This window comes from Macaca fascicularis, chromosome 15 (genome assembly GCF_037993035.2).
Source record: "Macaca fascicularis isolate 582-1 chromosome 15, T2T-MFA8v1.1".
Lineage (NCBI taxonomy): Eukaryota > Metazoa > Chordata > Mammalia > Primates > Cercopithecidae > Macaca > Macaca fascicularis.
The window spans coordinates 16,232,220-16,256,945 of record NC_088389.1 but is presented as its reverse complement, the minus strand read 5'-3'; the positions used below and the strand labels follow the sequence as shown (position 1 = coordinate 16,256,945).

At 53.8% G+C, this 24,726-nt stretch overlaps 1 protein-coding gene across 38 annotated transcripts in view; it reads right to left on the bottom strand.

Moving 5' to 3' along the window:
* SH2D3C (SH2 domain containing 3C) overlaps positions 1-24,726 on the bottom strand; it is a 42,637-nt gene that overhangs the window by 7,667 nt on the left and 10,244 nt on the right. For 6 of the 38 annotated variants that reach the window (XR_012424365.1, XR_012424366.1, XM_045372675.3 and 3 more), the window contains 4 exons: positions 17,645-17,684; positions 7,279-7,407; positions 4,763-5,217; positions 2,415-2,539 (listed from right to left, as the gene is read on the bottom strand). Coding sequence is in view for 36 of the 38 variants with exons in the window: in XM_045372675.3 (XP_045228610.1) it covers positions 2,415-2,539; positions 4,763-5,217; positions 7,279-7,407; positions 17,645-17,684 (749 nt within the window). In the remaining 2 variants the exon portion in view is untranslated. Of the gene's footprint in view, positions 1-2,414; positions 2,540-4,762; positions 5,218-7,278; positions 7,408-8,320; positions 8,565-10,145; positions 10,390-10,617; positions 10,693-11,182; positions 11,367-17,644; positions 17,685-17,976; positions 18,472-23,370; positions 24,549-24,726 lie in introns of those variants that run through there. The other 32 variants (XM_074016459.1, XM_074016457.1, XM_074016480.1 and 29 more) reach the window with 22 other exon arrangements.

The window sequence follows — 24,726 nt, the reverse complement described above, 5'->3', positions numbered from 1 at the left end:
AGTGCAATGGCACAATCTCAGCTCATTGCAACCCCCGCCTCCCAGGTTCAAGCAGTTCTTGTGCCTCAGCCTCCAGAGTAGCTGGGATTACAGATGTGTGGTGCCACCGCGCCCGGCCTGAATTAGCAATAATGATTTGTTGCTATACATTGTGTGCCCAGGAGCTGGCAACATGCTGGAGACATAACCACGGTAAAACCATCATCAAACCTCAAAGACGATATTTACTGAGCTCTTAGTGCCTGCGAGACCCTTCTTTGTGCCTCAGTCTATTTAACCCTTTCAATGTCCTATGAAGTAAGTACTTTTATAATCCTCATTCTACAGATGAGAAAAGTGAAGCTCAGAGAGGTGCACTGACCTGCCCAAGGTCACCGAGCCAGCAAGCAGTACAGCCAGGATTTAAGTCTTGACATCTGGGCTGCTTTACTATACCAGATTGCTTAGAAATTGTCCAATAAGTCATTCTGGCAAGGAATTTTAGGTTTTATACTCAGGGGTATTGCTTTGAAATCAAGTTTGTAGTTATGACAAAGTTGGTGGCTCTGTGTTTAGGGAAGGATTTGTGACAACTGATAAAGACAGCAAGACTTCAATGGAATGCCACCCTAGGCAAAAGTTCCTCCTAAGACAGCCCCCTCTCATGACACTTGGCCTGCCACGTGGACAATATGGCCTGTTGAAAACATCCTTTTCATTTTTTTCCAGAAATGACCTATTGGAATGTTTCTTTTTTTTTTTTTTTTTTTTTTTTTTGAGACGGAGTCTGGCTCTATCGTCCAGGCTGGAGTGCAGTGGCGTGATCTCAGCTCACTGCAAGCTCCGCCTCCCGGGTTCACGCCATTTTCCTGCCTCAGCCTCCCGAGTAGCTGGGACTACAGGCGCCGCCACCACGCCCGGCTAGTTTTTTGTATTTTTAGTAGAGACGGGGTTTCACCGTGTTAGCCAGGATGGTCTCGATCCCCGGACCTCGTGATCCGCCCGCCTCGGCCTCCCAAAGTGCTGGGATTACAGGTGTGAGCCACAGAAGTTTTTTTTGTTTTGTTTTGTTTTGTTTTTTGAGACAGAGTCTCACTGTCAGCCAGGCTGGAGTGCAGTGGCACGATCTCGGCTCACTGCAACCTCTGCCTCCCGGGTTCAAGCGATTCTCCTGCATCGGCCTCCTAAGTAGCTGGGATTACAGGCGTGCGCCACCATGCTTGGCTAATTTTTTATATTTTCAGTAGAGGTGGGGTTTCACCGTGTTGGCCAGGCTGGTCTTGAACTCCTGACCTCAAGTGATCTGCCCTCCTCGGCCTCCCAAAGTGCTGGGATTATAGGCGTGAGCCACCATGCCTGGCCGGAATGTTTCTAACATAGAAACTTTCTTCGTATTTATAAGAAAGCACAGTGTAAGCTGGGCGCGGTGGCTCAAGCCTGTAATCCCAGCACTTTGGGAGGCCGAGATGGGCGGATCACGAGGTCAGGAGATCGAGACCATCTTGGCTAACACGATGAAACCCCGTCTCTACTGAAAAATACAAAAAACTAGCCGGGCGAGGTGGCGGGCGCCTGTAGTCCCAGCTCCTCGGGAGGCTGAGGCAGGAGAATGGCGTAAACCCGGGAGGCGGAGCTTGCAGTGAGCTGAGATCCGGCCACTGCACTCCAGCCCGGGCGACAGAGTGAGACTCCGTCTCAAAAAAAAAAAAAAAAAGCACAGTGTTCTGTACTTTCCACTTAATTTTGCTGTGAACCTAAAACTGCTCTAAAAAATAAAGTCTATTAAGAAAAATAGAGGCCGGGCGTAGTGGCTCATGACTGTAATCCCAGCATTTTGGGAGGTCAAGGTGGGCAGATCACCTGAGGTCAGGAGTTCGAGACCAGCCTGGCCAACATGGTGAAACCCTGTTTCTACTAAAAACACAAAAATTAGCTGGGCGTGGTGGCACACGCCTCTAATTCCAGCACTGTGGGAAGCCGAGGCAGGTGGATCACCTGAGGTCAGGAGTTCGAGACCACTCTGGCCAACATGGCGAAACCCCGTCTCTACTAAAAATACAAAAATTAGCCAGGCGTGGTGGCGGACACCTGTAATCCCAGCTACTTGGGAGACTGAGGCAGGAGAATCACTTGAACCCAGGAGACGGAGGTTGCAGTGAGCCAAGATCCCGCCACTGCACTCCAGCCTGGGCAACAGGAGCAAAACTGCCTCGAAAATAAATAAATAAATAAATAGTTGCTAAATAAACAATCCATGGATACATCTTATATGTTGATATCAACAGTTCTGCTAGCAGGTTTCCAGCGTCAATTATTGCTCTTAGTAAAGGTCTCGCCTCAGAAAAGAGGCGGAAACATACATAACCACACATAGGTTACAGAAGTCTTCAACAACAGATTCCCTCCACCTGCTCCACCCCCTCTGCCGGCCATACCAGTGCTGTAGGCAGGGGAGCTAGGGCTCTCGGAGATGGGCGACATGGGTGAGTGCAGGTCCGGGATCTGGTCCATGCTGAGGGCACAGCTGCGGATGGAGTCCCGAGGGCGGGGCAGCGACGTACTGTGGAGCAGATACCATCATGGGCAGGGAGCCCAGAAGTCAGGGGCCTCAGCCTGCCTCTGGGACCCCCCCACCTCTTCACCTTGAACTTCTTTTTCTTTTTCTTTTTTTTTTTTTTTGAGACAGAGTCTCGCTTAGTCGCCCAGGCTGGAGTGCAGTGGCGCGATCTCGGCTCACTGCAAGCTCCGCCTCCCGGGTTCACGCCATTCTCCTGCCTCAGCCTCCCGAGTAGCTGGGACTACAGGCGCCCGCCGCCTCGCCCGGCTAATTTTTTGCATTTTTAGTAGAGACGGGGTTTCACCGTGTTAGCCAGGATGGTCTCGATCTCCTGACCTCGTGATCCGCCCGCCTCGGCCTCCCAAAGTGCTGGGATTACAGGCGTGAGCCACCGCGCCCGGCCACACCTTGAACTTCAGAGGCAGAGAAGGCTTGGAGATTATCAAATCCAACCTCCCGACTGATAGGTACAAAAAAACCTGAAGCCCAGAGGAGGGAGGGGACATAGGGAGTCAGGAGCAGAGCTAGGAACCCTGGTGGCGAGCACGCCTGGTTTCTTCCCTTTTTTTTTGGAGATGGAGTCTCACTCTGTCGCCCGGGCTGGAGTGCCATGGCGTGATTTCAGCTCACTGCAACTGCTGAACCCACCTCCCGGATTCAAGACATTCTCCTGCTTCAGCCTCCAAGTAGCTGGGATTACAGGTGCCCGCCACCAAGCCTGGCTAATTTTTTGTATTTTTAGTAGAGATGGAGTTTCACCATGTTGGCCAGGCTTGTCTTGAACTTCTGACCTCAGGTGATCCGCCCACCTCATCCTCCCAAAGTGCTGGGATTACAGGCACGAGCCACTGTGCTTGGCCATCAGCCCAGTTCCTAGTCGGTATCCTCCGCATGACCCTGCTCTCCTCCATTCCTACCCAGCTTCCCCTCCCACGAAGCCTAGAGCAGCCTGAGGATGAGGCTTGGGGGCACCCAGCTGAGCCAACGCTTCTCACGCTCCTCTGTTCCTCTCCTTGCCTGAGGAGGAGGGGATGGGAAAGGAGGTACAGGCCAGAATTCAACACCCCACGAGTGCCTTTGTGCAAATTAGTCGACTACAACCATTCTCTGGGCAGACATGGCTCCTCACTAGTGCCCTTAGCTTGATAAGCAGAATCTTTCCTCCGACCTGGAGAACGGTCTGGGGAGAGGGGCTAGCAGGAAGAGTGGGGAGCCTTAGGAAGTAGGCCCACCATCCTGACCTCTCCTCACTGCTCCCAACTATGCTCAGGATGCCTCAGGCACACATGGTCTGTGGATCCTAGCACCATTCTGTTTACTGGCTCCAAACCACAGGCCAAGTGGCTGCTGCCCACAGGGTATCCATTCATCAATTCCTTGACTGGGAGCACCCAACCCAGCCCCCGGGAGATGGGGCCTCAAGGGCCTATCCAAGTGCTGGTGGCACAGGACAGCCGATCTCTGCAAATAGCCAGGGAAGCTACAGAAACTTGGGGCACAGACTGCAGAGTCTACAGACCTGGGTTCGAATCTTGATCCTACCCACTCTCTAGCAAGCAGCTTCCCCCCTTTAAGCCTATGTCCTCATCTACAAATTGGGTGTATGGGCAGGACCCACCTCCCAGGAGGAAGTGGGCGTTGATGAGATTGGCCACGTACAGCACTTAACACTTAGTAGGATCTCAGGAACCAGCAGCTGCTGTGGCTTTTCCTGGCATCCAGGGCCTGGTTTTAGCCCCAGAGACAACCAGGTGTAATTAAAATTTGCTGAGAACATCCCATTCCCTGTGCAGTGATTTCCATGCTGTAAAGCCCTCTGCTCGGATGCCCACCTTGGCCTAGCTGTGTAGGATGAAGGGGTGGCATCAGGTGGCAGGGACCAGGCCCTTCTCTGGTTCAGGACTCAGGGCTCCCCTGGCATAGGGAGGGCTGCTTGAATGAAAGCCTTTATAGGTAGGAACATGGAGATAATAAAGGAGAGGTGACAGGGTCAAGGGCACATGGCCAGCAAGTGGCAGAGCTGGGACTGCCACTTGGGTCTGACTCCCTGCAAGTCCTTCATTCCGTACATCCACACAGTATGGCCCAACCTTCCTCCCATTCCTCCCTGCACACAGAGGCTCCAGGAGGGGAATTTCATCCCATTTCAGTGTGCCTGGCCCTTCCCTTTCTCACTAGCCCTCTCATTACCCACATCCCCATTTGACAAATGGGGCCCTGGCTGACCTGGTGGGGCAGCCATCGCTGCGGGTGACCTTGTCCGCAGTGAGCCCGTCGGTCATGGTGACGCTGCGCCGCTTCATGTGGCTGCCCTTGGGGCCTGAGGGGCTGACAGGGCTGGCGGGCTTGCTACTCCCCTGTCCCAGGCCATAGCTGGCCTCGAGGTAGCGCAGTGGGAAGGTGCGGTTCACCGGGCAGTAGATGATGGCACCACTCTGCTCTGACACAGCCTTGCGGCTGCCCACATGATAGCGCACGAGGGCGGGCACATGGTCGAAGCTCTCCTGCTCAAACAGGTACTGGATGTGTGTGTAGCTCTCGCCTGCCTTCACCACCACCTTGTTGATCTTGAAGTGCAAGGCCTGGTTGCGCCAGCGGCACGTGAGCACATAGTCGCCCAGGCTGGTGAGCGAGTCCCGGATGAGGAAGTCGCCATTGCGTTGTACCAAGGTCTCTGAGACCTGCAGAAGGCATGGTTAGGCTGGAGTAGGACAGGGCCAGAAGAGGGTCAGACCCAGGATCTGGGGGACAGAGCAACTCAGGATTAGGGGGGACAGCAAGCCCAGATCCAGGGTATAGAGGACCCAGTGAACAGAGACATCTGACATCTGAGAGCTGGGATGCAATGACCCAGGTTCAGAGGGGGCACCTCAGGCAGAGGCCCTGGGTCTGCAGCACAGAGGCTCAGGAATGGGAGGACCTAACACCTTGGAATGGGAGGCACAGAGGCCCCGGGTCTGGAGGAGTGAGAATGGCTGATCTGAGACCCAGGTCTCAGACCCATCCCTTCTCAGGGTTCTGGTTGGGCAGAGTGAATTCCTAATCCTCATTCTTCCAACCTCTCAGTGCTCTGGCATGCCTCTGGCCCTTGCACCCTCAAGCTGCTTTTTTGTCCTGGAACACCGTTCCTGCCTTGTCCATCTGAGGTACTTCAGATGTTTATTTATTATTTATTTATTTTTATTTATTATTATTATTATTATTTGAGATGGAGTCTCGCTGTGTTGCCCAGGCTGGAGTGCAGTGGCGCAATCTTGGCTCACTGCAAGCTCCGCCTCCCGGGTCCATGCCATTCTCCTGCCTCAGCCTCCCGAGTAGCTGGGACTACAGGTGTCCACCACCATGCCCGGCTAATTTTTTGTATTTTTAGTAGAGACGGGGTTTCACTGTGTTAGCCAGGATGGTCTTGATCTCCTGACCTTGTGATCCACCCGCCTTGGCCTCCCAAAGTGCTGGGATTACAGGCGTGAGCCACCACACCCGGCCTTATTATTGTTATTGAGATAGAGTCTCACTCTGTCACCCAAGCTGCAGTGTGGTGGCACAATCTCCACTCACTGCAACCTCCGCCTCCCAGGTTCAAGTGATTCTCCTGCCTCAGCCTCCTGAGTAGCTGGCTTACAGGTGCGTGCCACCACACCTGGCTAATTTTCATTTTTTTTAGTAGAGACAAGGTTTCACCATGTGGGCCAGGCTGGTCTCAAACTCCTGACCTCAGGTGATCTGCCCACCTCAGCCTCCTAAAGTGCTGAGATTACAGGCGTGAGCCATCACACCTGGCCCCACCTGGTGAACTCCTATCTATCTCACAAAGGCCTCCATCCTCAGTGTCCCCTCCTCAGGACTTGCCCATATTCATACTAGGCACTCTATTCTTGCACTTCTTCCACTAGGCTCTGACTGTCAGCCCCCTACCCTGGGCCATTAGCCATCAAAAGAAGCCACCACCTCTTCTACCTCTGCAGCCTTGGTGCTTAGCACAGGTCCTGGCAAAGTTGGTGTTTGACAAAGATTATAGCATGAATGAAAGAAGGAACAAGTGATCTATAAACTTAAGTCTGTGGCTTATAAAGTCACCTCAGCCAAGAAACTCAACTTTGCCAAAACTAAGTAGCCCAAAGATGATTGGTACTCACTAAGCAAGCATACAAAAGGCAGATATATAGACCAGACAATAACAGTAACAATAATAAGAACAAAGGGCCGAGGCGGGCGGATCACAAGGTCAGGAGATCGAGACCACGGTGAAACCCCGTCTCTACTAAAAATACAAAAAATTAGCCGGGTGCGGTTGTGGGCGCCTGTAGTCCCAGCTACTCGGGAGGCTGAGGCAGGAGAATGGCGTGAACCCGGGAGGCGGAGCTTGCAGTGAGCCGAGATCGCGCCACTGCACTCCAGCCTGGGCGACAGAGCGAGACTCCGTCTCAAAAAAAAAAAAAAAAAAAAAGAACAAAGGCCAACATTCATGGTGTCAAGCATCATGTTAAACATTTTACCTGCATTATTTCATTTAATTTTCACAAGAACCCTTTGCAGTAGATACTGAGGCTTGGAGAGGTGAAGCAACTTCTTCAAGGTCACAGTCAGTAAACGGCAGAGCTAGACCTCATCCCAGTCCATTCTGATTGAACCCATCAAGCAATAGGACAGAGCCTCCCAGGTGGCTGCAACCAGGGCTGGGGCTGCCCAAGGCAGTGGGTGGGAGGGTCCGGGGTTGAAGTTCCAACTGGGGGCCTGCTCACCTCTCGGGGGATGCGGCCATGGTACCAGGCATGGCTGCGGAGATCCGTGCTACTGAGTTTGAGCTCCTCCTCCAATTCCTTGTGGAGTTTCTCTGGCGATGAGTCCAGGATGTACTTCTCCTTGGAGAACTGGGTAGGAGACAGCAAGAGTTGGCATCCAACTTAAAGCCCCCTTCTTCCTTCCCTCCCAGCTTCATTCTACCATGGATGAACTCCTCCTATCCTGGGACTCTGGGAACACTAAGGCACAGGTGCCAGAAAGGTCCTTTACCTTGGGTCCCAGAAAGAGTAAAGAAATCTCAATTCCTTCAACCAAACAATGCCAACTGCATTCCAGGCCCTGTGCTATATGCCAGAGGTGGATGCGGTGACACATAAACCAAGCCTGGCCCTCAAGGCAGTGCCTAGGCTGAGGAGAGGCAAAAGCAATGGGAGCCTCTGAGTAGAGGGCGGTCAGCACCATAGCGCTGGACAGCGGCAAAGAGCCAGGTGGCTTCTACAAGCAGGATTAAGCCTGGGCAAGGCAGAGGCGTCTGGGAAGCCTTCCTGGAGGAGAGGGCAGTAAGAAAACACTCATTATGCACCAACGGCACCAAACTGATCTTGAAGTGTTGGAGGGGGATTTCTACAGATGAATCTTGGAGGTAGGGCAGCAGGTAACTGCAGGAAAAGCTATGAGCAAAAACCACAGAGCTGGTTGGACAAGGATACATTCTGGGATGGCGCATTCTACAATGCAAGGGTGGGGAAGAGACTATAAACAGGGACACGGGGACCCCACACAGACATCTGCATTTCCCCTTACAATTTCCAAAGCCATTTCTCCCTTGCAATCCCCAGCAATCCTCACCAGATGAGGAGGCCATGGCCCAGCAGGGAAGCCCAAGGCCCCTGAAGGAGATAATGCCCAGTACTCCACCCTCCCACCTGGCCCAGAACCTCCTGGTTTCTTGATCACTGTGGCCTGAAGTTGGAGGCTGATGGATCTCAGGGGCCCTAAGGGCAGAGGAAGGGAAGCCCCTAATGCCAGGTGTACACCCACCAGAGCCCAGTCCAATCCTGGCTGTGCCATGTGAGCTCTCTGGGCCTCAATTTCTTCCTCATTAAAATGGGTACAGTGACAGAACCTGCCTCACCTCACTGTGAAGATGAAAAGAGACAGCACTCCAGAGTACTACTGGCACACAGACATCCTCATCCCTGCACGGACATGGGACGGTTCTTCCTCTCCTTCCCCCAACTCCAGGCCCCAAAGATGGCTACTCCAAGACAGACAGACCCCAGCACTGGCCAGAAGGCAAGATCGATGAGGGAGGGCAGTAAAGGGCCTTCATCCCAGGTGAGTCTCTCCCTGGGGCCCCTCGCTCCCCAGAGTCCAAGGGTCCTCCAGTTCGCTCCCTGCCTCCTCAGACCATCCACAGATTTTGCCTCCTAATTCTATGACTACATCCCTTAGCCCTCTGCTCCCATACTGCCTGGGTTTACCCCAGTCTGCATTGCTCCCAAGACACCATGATTCCCAGTGTCAGAGATATCTAGAATCTCTGACTCCATTCAACATTGACTAAGTCCTTATCCTGGTCCTGTCCCAGGGGTGAGGACCCAAGGTGGCCCCTGCCCTGGGGGAGGCCTTGCAAACACTGACAATCAATTCCTGGTCTCCCGAATGTCTCGAGATGCACAGACAGAGATGGTGCACCACCAAACTAGTCAGGGGGCAGAGTCAGGGATCACTTCCCAGAAAAGGTGACATTTCTGCTGAGGTCTGAAGAAGGACTGGGTGAGCCAAGCAAAAGCACCAGGGTGGAGAGGGCAGGTGGACAGGTGGGCAGGGAAGAGCTTCTGGACAGAGAGCAGCAAAGTCAGGGCCCTATGGGCAGAGCCAAGGGGAGGGAGGGGAGATGAATGAGAAGCTTCCAAGGGGCTGTGGGGGCAGGGGCAGGTGTGGCAGGTGTCTTAGTGAGCTGGGGATTAGCCGGAGGCCACAGCACAGCCATGGAAGGGTTTGGAAGTGTTGGAGCAGGTTTAGACCACTTGGGGAGAGCAGTCTAGGGTTTTCTAGGCAGTGGCAGGGCAGATAAGGTGTGGGGAGAAGGAGTAGGGGAAGGGGAGTTTAGATGGCCATTGATTCATGCGGGGGAGCAGGGCGGAGGGGTCCGAGAGGACTCCCGGCCCAGATCCTAGAAGGATGATGGGACACGCTGAGTGGGCAAGGCTGGGGCAGGAACAGCTTGGCGGTGGGCCCATGAAAATCTGGACCTTGAGGAACCTGCAGGACTCTGGGGACAGATGGTGGGAGTGGGTGGTTTGCACAGGTGCTCAGGAGAAAGGCCTGGGGGTGGGAATTCTGCACATCCTCCAGGCGTGGTAGAAACCGACACTCCCCAAGGGCAGAGGCCCAGGGCTGAGCTAGGATCCCGGCCTTCTCAGACACCTACACTTCCCCAAGGGGTCCCCTACTTCTGGGGGTCCCTGTTCTCTCTCCCTCTCACTCTGCGGTGCTCACACCAGCCTAGTCCTCTTTCCTTATATCACATCAAACCCTGGGAAGGGAAGAGTGGGCGTCACAGGGAAAAAGGGACCCAAGATCTCAGCCTTCTGGCGTCCTCCTTGACAAAGGGCATGCAATTGAGACCTTCCCCCAGTTTCAGCTGGAGCCCGAGGGACGCGGGCAAAGGAGGGAGGAGGCTGGATGTTGAAGAACCCGCCCCAAGGCTGCCACTGTGTGACCTTGAGCCAGTCACTTCCCCTCTCTGGGCCTGAGAAGACTCATCCGTTAAAGGGGGCTGGGAGACTGGGCTCCCCTTTTCCAGCTTAATCACTGGTCACGGAGAGTCTGGGGGGACCAACTTGGTCCTCCCACACACCTGAGGGTGAGGAATCCTAGGGTCCCTGTGCCTTGATCTCACATCGACCTGGGGGCCCCCAGCTCCCTAGAGTTGGGGGTGCTGGAGTGCGAATGCAGCATCCCTGCGCTCGGCGCTCTGCTATTGGCCAGAGATGATCTCACCGCCTCCTGGCCTGCGCGCGCCTGATTGGCCGGTGCGGGGATGCTCCGCTCCGCAGCCGGCGGGGCCGTCCTTCAGGCGGGCTCCGCGAGCGTGTGTGAGCCTGGGGGAGCGAAGAGCCAACGCGCCTGGCATCTCCCAGGGGGCTCAGGGAGCAGGAGCGCGGAGACCCCCGGACAGGGTCTTAACCCCTTCCCGCCAGCCCGAGCCCAGCATCCCCTCCAGCTCACCTCGGAGTCCCAACCCCAAGCAAAGCCATCCCCAAAGGATGCTCCGCAGAGAGGCGGGGTCCGGGTCCTCCCCTCCACCCCCTTCCGTTTAACCCTCTCACCGCCGCGGCGCCGTCCTGCACTGCCCGGCCAGCTGGGCTGGGAGAGACCTGAGCCCCAGGCATGTCCAAGCACACCTAGAGGGCGGGAGAGTGGCGGGTGCTCTGGCCCCAACCCTGGCACCCGAAGCATCACCCGCATTTCCTGCTCCTCACTCAGCCTTCAGATCCCAGCCCAGCGCCCCCGGTACAATGGGGAGCCAGGGTGCCCAGGTCAGCCGCAAGGGCCAGCGTGCCAGGCGGAGGACCGGCAGGGTGCCGGGGACCCCATCTCCCGGTACCCCCTGCCCCAGCTCTCTCCCTCCTGCAGAGAAGGCAGAAACGGACCGGCATCCACCGCAGCCCGGAGTCCCAGGAGTGGCCGCCGAACCCTCACCCCGCGGAGCGCCTGGGCGCCCAGAGGTGAGGCTGGGGCGACCCCGCCCCCTCCCCTGACTGGCCCGGCTGGGCCCGACCCTGCTGGGCGGGCGCCGCAGGACTGCAGCTCCCCAGCTGTCTCTAGGGCCCCGGGCGGAGCGGCCGGGGTCCCAACCCGGCGCGCATGGCGGGGGCCGAGCCGCCCCCTCACCTGCACCTGCACGAAGGAGCCGCGGTAGAAGCAGCAGGCGGCTGCCGACAGGGCGCTCCACAGGCTGCACCGCTCGGTCATGGTGGGGCCGGGCTGCCGAGGCCAGGACGGTGTGGGGGGGCGGTGGCCGGCGGGGCAGGGGCGCAGGGACCAACCGGCTGGGCACCGGCTGCGCGTGCCTCTCAGCGGCGCGATTACCTCATCGCCTTGTCGGGGGAGGAGCGGGGAGGCGGGGCGGGGAGACCCCACCCTCCAGCCGGTCAGGGGAGGGGAGGGGGCCATTGTTCCTCCCTCTGCCCGCCCCCCGCTCCCAGCCCCTCGCCCCCCGCCCTCCAGTCCCGCGCGCTCGAGCTGCCTGGAGCTGCGGGCGTGGAGCAGAGGACCTGCCAAGGAGGGTATTACCCGGGGCAGCGGGATCGGGTGGGGACCCACGGACCAGCGAAGGGAGGTTCCTGCCTCCTCCACTCGCCGCACCTCTAACAGACCGGGAGCGGGCAGAGACTTTGAATTAAATCATATCTAAAACTGGAAAAATCCCTGTATGTGGTCGACCAAATTCTTTGTGGCCTCAGGAAATCTCCCAGAGTCCAGGATTTCTCACCCCTGGTTTGGAATCAGGGACTCTGCTGGGAATCGCGGATGTTCACTGATAAGACTCTGGGGGTGCAGAGAGCCAGTAAAGCCCAGTGGTTAGAGGGGCAGCCTGGGTTCAACTGTCCCCTAACTACTGGTGCGCCCACTCCCACCAGCCCCTTCCCTGGGATCTACGACTTACTTGTGGAAAATGCACCTGTCAAACGCAGCTAAAGCCTGCGCTGACCTCATAGAACTCTTGTAAGCTTTTGCTGAGCTGGTGCATGTAAGTTGCCAGGCATGAAATAAACGCTCAATAAGTGCACGCTATTATTTTCAAGCTTCCTGTCTTAGAAACTGGACTTTTTGGCCCGGCATGGTGGCTCACGCCTGTAATCCCAGCACCCTGGGAGGCCAGGGCAAGTGGATCACTTGAGGCCAGGAGTTCGAGACCAGTCTGGCCAGCATGGTGAAATTCTTTATTAAAAACACAAAAAAATTAGCCGGGTGTGGTGGTACATGCCTGTAATCCCAGCTACTCAGGAGGCTGAGGCATGAGAATCGCTTGAACCCAGGAGGCAGAGGTTGCAGTGAGGTGAGATTGTACCACTGCACTCCAGCCTGGGTGATGGAGCAAGACTCTGTCTCAAAAAGAAAAAGAAACTGGACTTTTTGTCCCAGAACCACATACTCTTCAATGCAAAGGGAGCCATTGCTGATTCCCCATCAGTCAGGCCTCAGGTCTAAATCCTTCTGACAGACTGTGTGACCGCAGGTGGGTGAGTCCACCTCTCTGAGCCTCAGTTGTTTGTTTGTTTTCTGTAAATACATCTGAAGCTCTGGACAAGCAGCCTGGAATTTTATGGTCTTGGAATTTAAGAATCCTTTCCTTAGAATCAAAGGATACACAAAACAGTTCTGGAAGCTGACTCCTCAAAGATGAGTATCTCAAGGTAGGAGGGGGCTTTTGGTTTTGTTTTTTTGAGACAGAGTTTTGTTCTTGTTGCCCAGGCTGGAGTGGAATGGAGTGATCTCGGCTCACTGCAATTTCGGCTGCCCAGGCTCAAGCAATTCTCATGCCTCAGCTTCCCAAGTAGCTGGGATTACAGGTGTGCGCCACTATGCTTGGTTAATTTTTTTTTCTTTTCGTAGAGATGGGGTTTCACCATGTTGGCCAGGCTGGTCTTGAACTCTTGACCTCAAGTGATCCGCCCGCCTCGGCCTCCCAAAGTGCTGGTATTACAGGCATGAGCCACCACGCCCAGCCTAAGAGGGGGCTTTTGGAACCCAACTATTGATTCCTTTTAACCCTCATTTGACTTTTTTTTTTTTTTTTTTTTTTTTTTTAAAGAGGCAGGGTATCCCTCTGTAGGCCAGGCTGGAGCACAGTGGCGTAATCACAGCATTGACCTCCTGGGCTCAAGCAATTCTCTTGCCTCAGCCTCCCAAGTAGCTGGAACTACAGGCGCGCACCACCACACTCAGCTAATTTTCTTTTTTTTCAAGACACAGTCTCACTCTGCCACCCAGGTTGGAGTGCAGTGGCTCAATCTCTGCTCACTGCAGCCTCTGCCTCCTGGGTTCAAGTGATTCTCATGCCTCAGCCACCCAAGTAGTTCCTAGTAGCTGGGATTACAGGCATGCACCACCATACCCAGATTACTATTATTATTATTATTTTTTTTTTTTTTGAGATGGAGTCTCGCTCTGTCTCTCAGGCTGGAGTGCAGTGGCACGATCTCCACTCACTGCCAGCTCCGTCGCCTCCCGGGTTCACGCCATTCTCCTGCCTCAGCCTCCCAAGAAGCTGGGACTACAGGTGCCCACCACCACGCAGGGCTAATTTTTTTGGTATTTTTAGTAGAGATGGGGTTTCACCGTGTTCACCAGGATGGTCTCGATCTCCTGACCTTGTGATCTGCCTGCCTCGGCCTCCCAAAGTGCTGGGATTACAGGCGTGAGCCACCGCGCCTGGCCACTATTATTATTATTATTATTATTATTATTATTTTGAGATGAAATCTCACTCCATTGCCCAGACTGGAGTGCAGTGGCAAGATCTCAGCTCACTGCAACCTCCAATTCCCAGATTCAAGCAATTCTGCTGCCTCATTCTCCTGAGTAGCTGGGATTACAATAGTGCACCTGGATATCTTTTTTATATCTTTTTTTAGTAGAGATGGGGTTTCACCGTGTTAGCCAGGATGGTCTCGATCTCCTGACCTCATGATCCACCCGCCTCAGCCTCCCAAAGTGCTGGGATTACAGGCGTGAGCCACGGCGCCCGGTCAATTTTTTTGTATTTTTAGTAGCGGGGTTTCACTATCTTGGCTAGGCTGGTCTCAAACTCGTGGCCTCAAGTGATTCGCCGGCCTTGGCCTCCCAATTCCAAGGCCCAAGTCCCCCAAAGTGCTGGGATTATAGGTGTAAGCCACCTCACCCGGCCTTCCCAGCTAATTTTTATATATTTTTTGTAGAGACAGGATCTTGCTAAGTTGCCCAGGCTGGTCTCAAACTCCTGGCCTTAAATGACCCTCCCACCTCGGCCTGGGATTACAGGCATGAGCCACTGCGCCCAGAACCTCATCTGAGTCTTGAAACTAAAATTAACATTCCTTTGACTTTGTCCTTTGGGAGACTGTTTAATCAGTTCTACTGAGTAGATATCACTTATTTTACAATGTTTAAAACAAAACAAACAAAAAAAAACCCTACATTTTTAACCCCTAAAAATAAACTATAGGAAAAAATATAAAGCTAACATTCTTCACAGGGATCTCACCACCTTACAGGCAGCTGGGGTCTGCGGGATGCTGAAATATGCCCCCTGCATTCCACCCACTGCCTTTGGTGTTAGTTTTCCCCAGGTCCTCCCTCCCACAGTGGCATAAGGGTTCTGGAACTTCTGCTAGACTTGCTCCTACCCTAGACTCTGTTTCTGGGCTCACGCAGTTTACTTTCTGACTTTGTCCACACTCCTGCCTCTGCCGGGACAACTCTCCTACCCATCTCTGCTTAACTTTGTCTCCTTTCTAGCATTTCACTCATGGAGAGATCTCAGTGAATGTTCCCAGTCAACTGCAATGGCCTGGCTCCAATGCCTCCTCCTCCAGAAAGCTTTCCTTGATCTCCAGCTCCCCAGCTCCCCAGCTGAAAGTCATCCCCCACGTCTGGGGCTCCCACAGCTTCTGGTGATGGTGAGGGGGCAGCAAGCTGAGGACTTCCCACGCTGCTCCATTACTAGTCACTTACATAGAGTTGTGCAGGTAGCATCTCAGGGTGATGAAATGTCCCTGTGGTGAGGAGCTAGGCCAGCCCACGCTGTTCCAGGCCTAGGTCCCCCACTCATGGCCATGGGCTCCCTGAAGCCATAGCAACCCTGGGTTGGAGGCACCCTTGTTACCATTTCACATAGTCAAACACAGGCTCAGGGAGGCGATGCCACACCCAAAGCCAGTGGCAAGTAAGTGGCAGATCTCAGACTAAAATTTGTTTTTTAGTTTTGTGGGGTTTTTTATATCAGCCTACATCATGCTTTTTTTTTTATCTTTTTTGAGATTGAGTCTTGCTCAGTCGCCCAGGCTAGAGTACAGTGGTACTATCTCGAGTCACTGCAACCTCTGCCTCCTGGGTTCAAGGAAATTTCCTGCCTCAGCCTCCCCAGTAGCTGGGATTACAGGCATGTGCCACCACGTCTGGCTGATTTTTGTATTTCTAGTAGAGACGGGATTTAGCCATGTTGGCCAGCCTGGTCCCAAACTGCTGACCTCAGGTGATCTGCCCGCCTCAGCCTCCCAAAGTGCTGGGATTACAGGCATGAGCCACTGCGCCTAGCCTGAGCCACTGCGCCTGGCACATCTTGCTTTGACAGGACTAAAATTTGGATCTGCTAGGCGTGGTCACTCATGTTTGTATTCCCAGCACTTTGGGAGACTGAGGCTGGAAGATCACTTGAGGCCAGGCATTTGAGACCAGCCTGGGCAACATAGTGAGACCCCATCTGTAAAAAAAATTTTTTTTTTTGGCTGGGCGTGGTGGCTCACGCCTGTAATCCCAGCACTTTAGGAGGCCAAGGCAGGCAGATCATGAGGTCAGTAGATCAAGACCATCCTGGCTAACACGGTGAAACTCCGTCTCTACTAAAAATACAAAAAATTAGCTGGGTGTGGTGGCAGGTGCCTGTAGTCCCAGCTACTCGGGAGGCTGAGGCAGGAGAATGGTGTGAACCTGGGAGGTAGAGCTTGCAGTGAGCCGAGATCGCGCCACCGTGCTCCAGCCTGGGCGACAGAGTGAGACTCCATCTCTTTAAATTAGCAGTGGCACACACATGTAGTCCCAGGGACTTAGGAGGCTAAGGTGGGAGGATTGCTTGAGCCCAGGAGCACAAGGCTGCAGTGAGAGACAGAGAGAGATCCCATCTCTTAAAAAATAATAATAAAAATAAAAGTTGGATCTGATGGATTGCAAAAAACAAGCGCAAAGCACCGTATGATTCTTCCGTGGGTCCCACCTGGACCAGGAGCCCTTTGAATTCAGGGCCTGGTGCTCCTTGCCCTCTGCCTATTCTCAGTACTCGGCACAGGGCCTTGCTCAGGGTAGGGGCTCCTGGGGGTAGAAGGCCAAGGGCTTTGGCTATAGTCCTGGCATCAAACTCGGGGTGTAATCCCAGTTCTTCCTCATAATATCAGGTTGGTGTAAAAGTAACTGTGGTTTTCACCATTAAAAGTATGCGGGGTAGGGGGCTAGGGGAGGGAGAGCATTAAGAAAAATACCTAATGTAGATCATGGCTTGATGGGTGCAGCCAACCACCATGGCACGTGTATACCTATGTAACAAACCTGCATGTTCTGCACATGAACATGTTACCCCAGAACTTACAGTATAAAAAAAAAAAGAAAAAAAAAAAAGTAATGTGACCAGGGCAAGTCACTGCACTTCTCTGGACCTCAAGTTTCCCATCCGTAAATGGGCACAAGAAGGCTCTCCCTACCCAGTGATGAGGGAGAGAATCAAAGATCTCTCATGTAAAGAATGCCTCTCCTCCAGTGTCTAGCAGCCAGCACAGGGTCTGCACACAGTAGGCACTCAATATGTTATTTATGATTATGATTATGACTATCATTGTTATTTCAAAACTGCATTTGCTTTTTTTTTCCCCAGGCTGGGGTGCAGTGGCGCAATCTCAGCTCACTACAACCTCTGCCTCCTGGGTTCAAGCAATTCTCCTGCCTCAGTTTCCTGAGTAGCTGAGATTACAGGCACGCACCACCATATCTGGCTAATTTTTTGTATTTTTAGTAGACAAAGGGTTTCATCATGCTGGCCAGACTGGTCCTGAGCTCCTGACCTCAGGTGATCCACCCACCTTGGCCTCCCAAAGTGCTGGGATTACAAGCATGAGCCACCGTGCTCTGCCAAAACTGCATTTCCGTGTTCCCAGTGCCCAGGATAAATTAAGCTTTGGATAAATCCGAGCTGTGCCCATTATCTGCGATAAAGAACTGAGTCATCCTCTCCTGCTCCCTGCTCCCAGAGACAGCACACAGTAGGTGCACAGAGATTGGGTGGGATTGGAAGGCTTCATCCTTCACACAGGGACACTGTTGGGGACCCATCCAGCTGGCAAGTGGGTGGGGTCAGATGATATCAAATACTGGGATGCCCTGAGTTTGGGGCCAGGAGAGAAGAATGGCTGGTGTAGGAAGAAGGTGCGGAGAATGAAACTGGATCCAAATGCTGCCTCGACTCCGAGAACCTCCCCTCCCGGGGAATACACAGTGAGGTCTGGCTCCTAACAAGGCTCGAGGAAGGGCTCTGCCCACCCGTAATGGAACAGGCTCTGAGACCTTCAGTGTCCTCTGACCAACCCCTGGCCCAGCCCCTCCTACCTTCACATAGTCGCCGCCAGCCTCCGGCTCTCCAGCAGCCCTGGAAGGAGAGGAGACAAGTGAGCATCCCCAGCCCTGCTTGGCTCCCCAGATGCCAGTCTCTTGCCTGCCTGCCTGGGGCCAGCACCTGGCCCTTGGGACCCCAGCAGGCTCACCCTGAAGGCAGGAGGGGGCACTTATCAGCTGGCCTGGCTCCTCCACTTTCCAGCTGTGCACCCCTAAGCAAGTCCCTTCACCTCTCTGAGCCTGCATTTCGTATCTGTAAATCAGGAATAATGACAGTCTCTGCCTAATGACTTTGACTGGAGGACTCAGGGCTTAATGAACGTTACCTGCTTATTATGGAGCCTGCTTCCCGAACCACTGTCTTCACTGGACTACGGACACTATGCTTCCCTGGTTTTCTTCTTCTCTCTGCCTTACCCACCCCCTCCTCCCACCCCACCCCCTCCTCCCACCCCACCCCCATCATCCCTGACTCTAAACCCTGGAGGGCCCCAGGCTGGGGATCAGCCCCTGTCCTCCTACCCTGTGCTCACTTCCTAGGGTAGAGTGACCTAGTCACGACCACTGCCAAGCACACTGCGGAGCCACTGCCGGTGCTAGAGGGCTGCGGAATTGATTCCGCCCCCAGAGTGGAGAGCCTGGAGCGACCAGAGGCCAGAGGTGGCTATTTTTCCTTCCTGCTTCCTGAGGGCCACCATGAACCACTCCCCCCAACTGCACTGCCTTAAATGCTACCCCTACCCTCAGGCAGCCTGGACCTGCCCCTCCATCCCCAGACTTGGAAACCCAACTACCTCCTGGACGCCTCCCCTTGGATATCTGAAGGCTATCTCCAACTTGTTGTATCCAAAGCAGAACTGTGGCTCCACCCCGCCCCCTCCCCATCTTCCCCAGCTCAGCTGATGTCAGTTTCCTCTTTCCTGCCACTTTGGCCAAAAACCATATGGTCCTTTGTGCCCCTTCTCTTCCATTCAGCTCCACACCCAGTCCAGCAGGAAATCCTGCCGCTCCACCGTCAGAATCTTCTCCGCATGTCCACCCCGTCCCCACAGTAGGGCCACCCTCGTGTCTCCGGTGGAGCAGAGGAGCCTTCCCTCGGGCTCCATGTCCACTCTCACCCACAGTCAGCTTCTGCCCTGAGACCAGAAGGCGCCCAAGCTTACAACCTAAGCAGATCATGGCACACACACCATCCTCAGCCTTTCACCGGCTCCCATCTCTAGAAGAACACAATCTAAACTCCTCTCTGCGGCCGTGCAATTTATCATCCAAACCAGAACTTTTCTGCCTTTGCAAGAATAAAGAGGGTACCATGATTATGCCAGAAAAACAGGCAAAAATTGGCTCATCTGTTCCCTAACCCACAAGGTCCTGTGTGGCCTGCTGGTACCCAACAGCCACCCCGCCACCTCTCCAGCCTGTCTCCCTTGCACCTCCTGTCCCTTATTCTGCCTCTGCCCCACCCTCCTTGGCAACTTGTTCCGGCCACAGGGCCTTCGCTCTTGCTGTTCCCTCTGCGTGGAATGCTCTTCCCCAAGGGCTTCATGAAGCTTGTCCCTCCTCCCTCTTTATTCAGGGCTTTGCTTAATGTCACCTCTTTGGAGAAGCCTTCCCTGACCTCCCCACCTCGAATAGTCCCTCGTTTCTTCACTCTGTGTTCCCAATCCTACTTTATTTTCAATTTTTACAATTTCTGCCTGAAATGGCCACTTTATATTTAATTGCTGACTTAATTATCTGATGCCCTTATGAAAGTGTTGACTTTGTCTAATTCACCATTGAGACCCAGTCCCCAACATAGTGCCTGCAGGAGCTCAAGAAATATTGCTTAAAGAAAAATTAGCCGGGTGTGGCAGCGAACGCCTGTAATCCCGGTTACTTGGGACGCTGAGGCAAGAGAATCACTTGAACCCAAGAAGAAGAGGTTGAAAGAAAGCAATATTGCTTAAAGGGATGCATGAATAGTAAACAGTCAATGTTAATTGTTAATCGCTGTCATCATTAATTTTGTTAGGTTGGGCCCAGGTTTTCAGGCTAAGAAAGGCCTCAGCCTTCCCATCTGCAAAATGGGGAGGGGAGGTCAAATATTGGACCACCTCCTCAAATACAGGAGCTTCATATTTAAAAAAAAAAGGAAGCCGAGATAAAAAATAAAATTGTGGGTTCCCCCAATCCTAAGGCCAAAAGCTCCTCCTCCTTGAGACGTTGTCTGATAGCCCTCCCTGTTCTAACATTCTAGGATTCTTCATCGCTAATCTTCTCTCCTAGAAAGCCCTAGCTGGTATCCAACCACAGTTCCTCAAGCTACAGCCCAGCAACAGTAGGCTTTTGGGCTCTCTGTCCAGCAGCAGTGGAGTGAGCTACAGTAGGGACCCCTCCCCCATCCACCTCCGCCCACTCTTCCCGGGTGAGGCGTCCCATCCCAACATTTCCTGCTATTCAGGCCCGGAAATCCTCCCACTGCTGGGAACAAATCGGCCAGGACACTGGATCAACCCAGCGCTTCCTCCTGCTTCCTGTACTTCCCCTCGGGCTCTGGAACAGGGGTAGAGCCTTGGAGACAGGGTTCCTGCACAAGAGATCAGGCCTGACTAGGGTGGCCAGAGCCTATAGGGGTGCTTAGGGCAGAGGCCCAGGTCAGGGAAGCTGAGGCTCTGGGGCCACTCTTCCACCCCATGGCCTCACCATAGGGTGGCGCTACAACACTCTGACATGTCCAAGACACAATGACCATGCCCAGTTACGATCTGCTACCATCACTTGCCTGGACTATCACCACCACCTCCCCCTGGCCTCCCTGCCTCCATCTGTGTCCCTGCGACCTATTCTCCCCGCACAGCAGCCACAGCAGTACTGTTCAAATGCAAGTCAGATCACAGCTTTCCTCTGCTCCAACCCACTTGCGTGGCCCCCAGCTTCACTTACAGTAAGAGCCAAGGTCTTGGAAACAGCCTTGCACACTGACCTCATGGCCCATGACATTCCTCCTCACCCGCGCTGCTCCATCTCCCCCGCCCCACCTCAGGGTCTTTGCACTTCCTATTCCCGCTGCCTGGAATATTTTCCTCCAGACATCCCCTGGGTTCCCTCCCTCATGCTCTTGGCTGTTGTTGTTGTTGAGACGGAGTCTCACTCCATCGCCCAGGCTAGAGTGCAGTGGCGCGATCTTGGCTGACTGCAACCTCCGCCTCCCGTGTCCAAGCAATTCTCCTGCCTCAGCCTCCCAAGTAGGTGGGATTACAGGTGACCACCACCACGCCGGGCTAATTTTTTGTATTTTTAGCAGAGACGGGGTTTCGCCATGTTGGCCAGGTTGGTCTTGAACTCCTGATCTCAGGTGACCTGCCTGCCTCAGCCTCCCAAAAAGTGCTGGGATTACAGGCATGAGCCACCATGCCTGGCCCTTCAGTTCTTCTTTTTTTTTTTTTTTTTTTTGAGACAGAGTCTCGCTCTATCGTTTAGGCTGGGATGCAGTGGTGAGATCATGGCCACCATAGCCTCGACCTCCTGGCTGGAGTGATCCTCCCATCTCAGCCTCCCAAAGTGTTGGGATTACAGGTGTGAGCGACCACACCCAGCCCCTCCTTCAGTTCTTCACTAAAATGTCCCCTTCTCAGCAAGGCCTTCTGGCCACCCTTTCTGAAAGTGTGATCTTCCCCAACTCCCACATTCCCTTCCCTGCTTAATTTTGCCCTGACCCCTCATCTGACTTAGCACACATTTCCTCTCATGTAATGACTAGCTCCTCTCACTACAATGTCAGCCCCACGAGGACAAGGGTTTATGTTTCTGTCTAGACAATGTTAGGAACCATCAGGAACTTAGTAAATATATTTTTTTGAATGAATGAATGAATGAGTAAATGAGTGTCACAGCAGCCCCCTGCAGCCCTGAGGACAAAGTCTAGTCCTCCTGGCTGGGCCATCTGTGACCCAGCCTCTGCTGGTCAAATCCCTTCTCTCTCTTCTCCCTTCCTTGCACTCTGGCCTTCTCAAACTTCCTCCAAAGAGCTCGACCCCCTGCAGCCTCAGGGCCTTTGTACGTGCTGTTCCCTCTGCCTGGAATGTCCTCTCTCCCTTTTGGCTAGGGTTGGTCATTCCTACGCAGCCTTCAGAGTTCAGTTTGCTTGGGGATTTCTAGAAAACTCTCCCTCCCACTGTAATGATCAAATCCAGGAATCAAAGCATCCATTTGTAAAACTCAGCTCCACTAATTAATTCCTTTATTCCTCATTTTACAAACCTAAAAGAGACTTCTCCTGCCGTACTAGTGGTGAAATCAATTAATAAATAATAGTGACAATTGAGCTAAATCAGTCCCATTAATCATCAGCATTAATTATTTAAATAACCAACCTCTTTCACTGCCTGTATTAACTGATTTGTTCTGATAACTGATACCACTTACTGCATATATTAGCTTAATTAATTGGATTAATGAGCAGTAATTAAAGCCCATTATCCTTCTTTTCCCCCAATGCATGTTTAAATCTAAGCTTTACCTTCAGGGCCTTCATCCTGGGCCAGAAGGAAGGGTGACGTTCCCCGAGAGGCCCTGTAGGAGAAGGGGTGGGGAGAGGCTGCCGTCCTGCCCCACCCTGGCCCTCTTTCATGATGGTGGCCTGGTCCTCTGCAGAGGCCTGTCTGCTCTCTGTCCCCGTCTGTTCCCTTGGGCCTTGAGGCCTGGACATATGTCCTCAAGTGGAGACCTCCCCAAGCTCTGCCACCTGCCTCTCAGCTTTTCCCCTGCCCCCGATCCCTGGCTCCCTGCCTTCCCTCTCTGAAGCCCAACTTCCTCATCTGTAAAGTGGGCACAGTATAACTACCTCCCCAGAAGGGCATGAGAAGGAGAGGTGCAAGTTCCCTGGCCCATGTGGGGTTCCTCTTGCTGTCCCAGCCTCTATCCACGAATATCGGCCACCCTCCCACCCTGCCCCTCCTGGGGGGCTGGGCTGAAGTTGCTTTCCTCCCTTTTTTTTTTTTTTTTTTTTTGAGATGGAGTCTTGCTTTGTTGCCCAGGAGTGCAGTGTCATGATCTCGGCTCACTGCAACTTCCGCCTCCCGGGTTCAAGTGATTCTCTTGCCTCAGCCTCCTAAGTAGCTGAGACTACAAGTGCGTGCCACCACGCCCGGCCAGTTTTTGTATTTTTAGTAGAGATGGGGTTTCACCACGTTGGCCGGGCTCATCTTGAACTCCTGACCTCAGGTGATCCACCTGCCTTGGCCTCCCAAAGTGCTGGGGTTACAGGCGTGAGCCCTGTGCCCAGCCTCTTTCCTTCCTTCACGCCCATCTTCACTCCTTCCTTCATGCCCATCTTCACTCACCCACTGCAGAGAAGCAACAGGCACCTGCCCGCTCTGAGCTTCTCAGTCCTTAAAGGCCCTGGGCAAAGAGAGCTGGGTGGAAAGCCCCATCTCGCCCAGGATACCAGCCATGGGGCCTGTGGGATTCCCTGCCAGGATGATTCTTGGCTTTAGTCCTGCCCCACTCCCCAAGATGGGCCACTATTGTGTCCAGCACATCCTGCTCCCTCTCCACCGTCTGGAGCCCTCAGTCTTCCTGAGCAGGCTGGGGTGTCCAGCAGGAGCTCAGGACGGGCGACAGCCCTGTGAGGAGAAGGCCATTCTTCCCAGGGCAGAGCTGAGGATGCTGGGCCCTGAGAGCTGCCACCCGAGTCTCAAAACCTGCCAAAGAAGAGAGTGAAAACAAAAGGCATCTACCGAGCGCTGGCGGCTGATGGAATGCCTGTGATCTCGAAGCCCCATTTTACAGCGGAGAAAACTGAAGTTTGTAACTTGACCCAGGGCATGCAGCTGCTCAGACTAGAACCAGTTGGCCTGATGTCTAATTCTCTGCTCTGTTCCTTACATGGGTGGACCCCCCCACTCCCAGATATTGGGAGCCATTTCTGGGTGGAGAGGAGGAGAAGCTAGAGAGGGAAGGCAAAGAAACAGACAAACAAAAAAATAACATTTCAACCAGAGCCCAGAACCAATGTCAGGAAGAGGAAATGGGGTGGAGCCTGAGCGGGCCCTCAGCTGAGAGGTAGGAAGTGGCGTGGCTCTGGGCAAGTCCCTCTCATCGGGCCTCAGTTTCCCCTTCTACAGCATGAGTAGCTCCTGTTTAATGGTACTTACTTGGGCCAAGCCCAGAATAAATGCTTTACCTGACATATCCCATCCTCACAGTGACTCTATGAAGCAGCTGCTGTCATTGTCCCCAATTTACTGATGGGGAAACTAAGGCTCAGAGAGGAAAAGGGACTTGCTCAAAGTCACACAGTCAGTGGGCCTCTGAGCTACTGCTGTACCTGACCCCTATCCTCCCCAGCCCTCACCCCACACAGGTCCAGCAGCCTGCAACAGGGTCCCCTGAGGGTTTGGGGGGATGTGGATCCAGCTAGGGATCGGGGGAACAGCCCATCCTTCCCAAACCAGCCCAGTTCCCACAGCCCAAGGCGTCCGGGGGTCTCAAGGACTGTGAGAAAGTCTCCACAGGAAATGAGAGCCAGGAGCAGCTGGGCCCCTTCGGAAGACAAGGACCAGCCTCCCAGAGCCTGAAGAGGCTGCACAGACGGGGCCCACCACGACCCCCTCCCCTGGTGGGTAATCGCTACCAGATGCCCGGCAGCTGACGTCACCCTGCAGGGCCGAGAGGGTCGTGGGACTCTGGGGAGAGTTGGGAATTCCTGGACCAGAATCAACATTCCAAAAGGAAATGGGGTGGGGGGTGGGGGAGTATCCTGGCCTGTTTTCAGTGCCTGGCACCAGGTCTGTGGCAGGGGCAACACAGGGTACCCCTGGTTCTCAAGTCTCCGTTTCCTTCCAAACAGCCCCTTGGGAGTGAGGGTCGGAGCTTGGATCTTCAGGTGGGAGGCAAAGGACACTCAGATGAGGCACTAAAAAGCGACACAGAACAGCAATCAGATTATCCTAAAAGTTCAAGGCTGCCACAAGCTATGATCGAGCCACTGCACTCCAGCCTAGGCAACAGAATGAGACCCTGTCTCAAAAAAATATCAAACACAGAAAAAATCCTCCTAAAAAAAGGTCTTTTAGAAACATAAGTCATAGTGG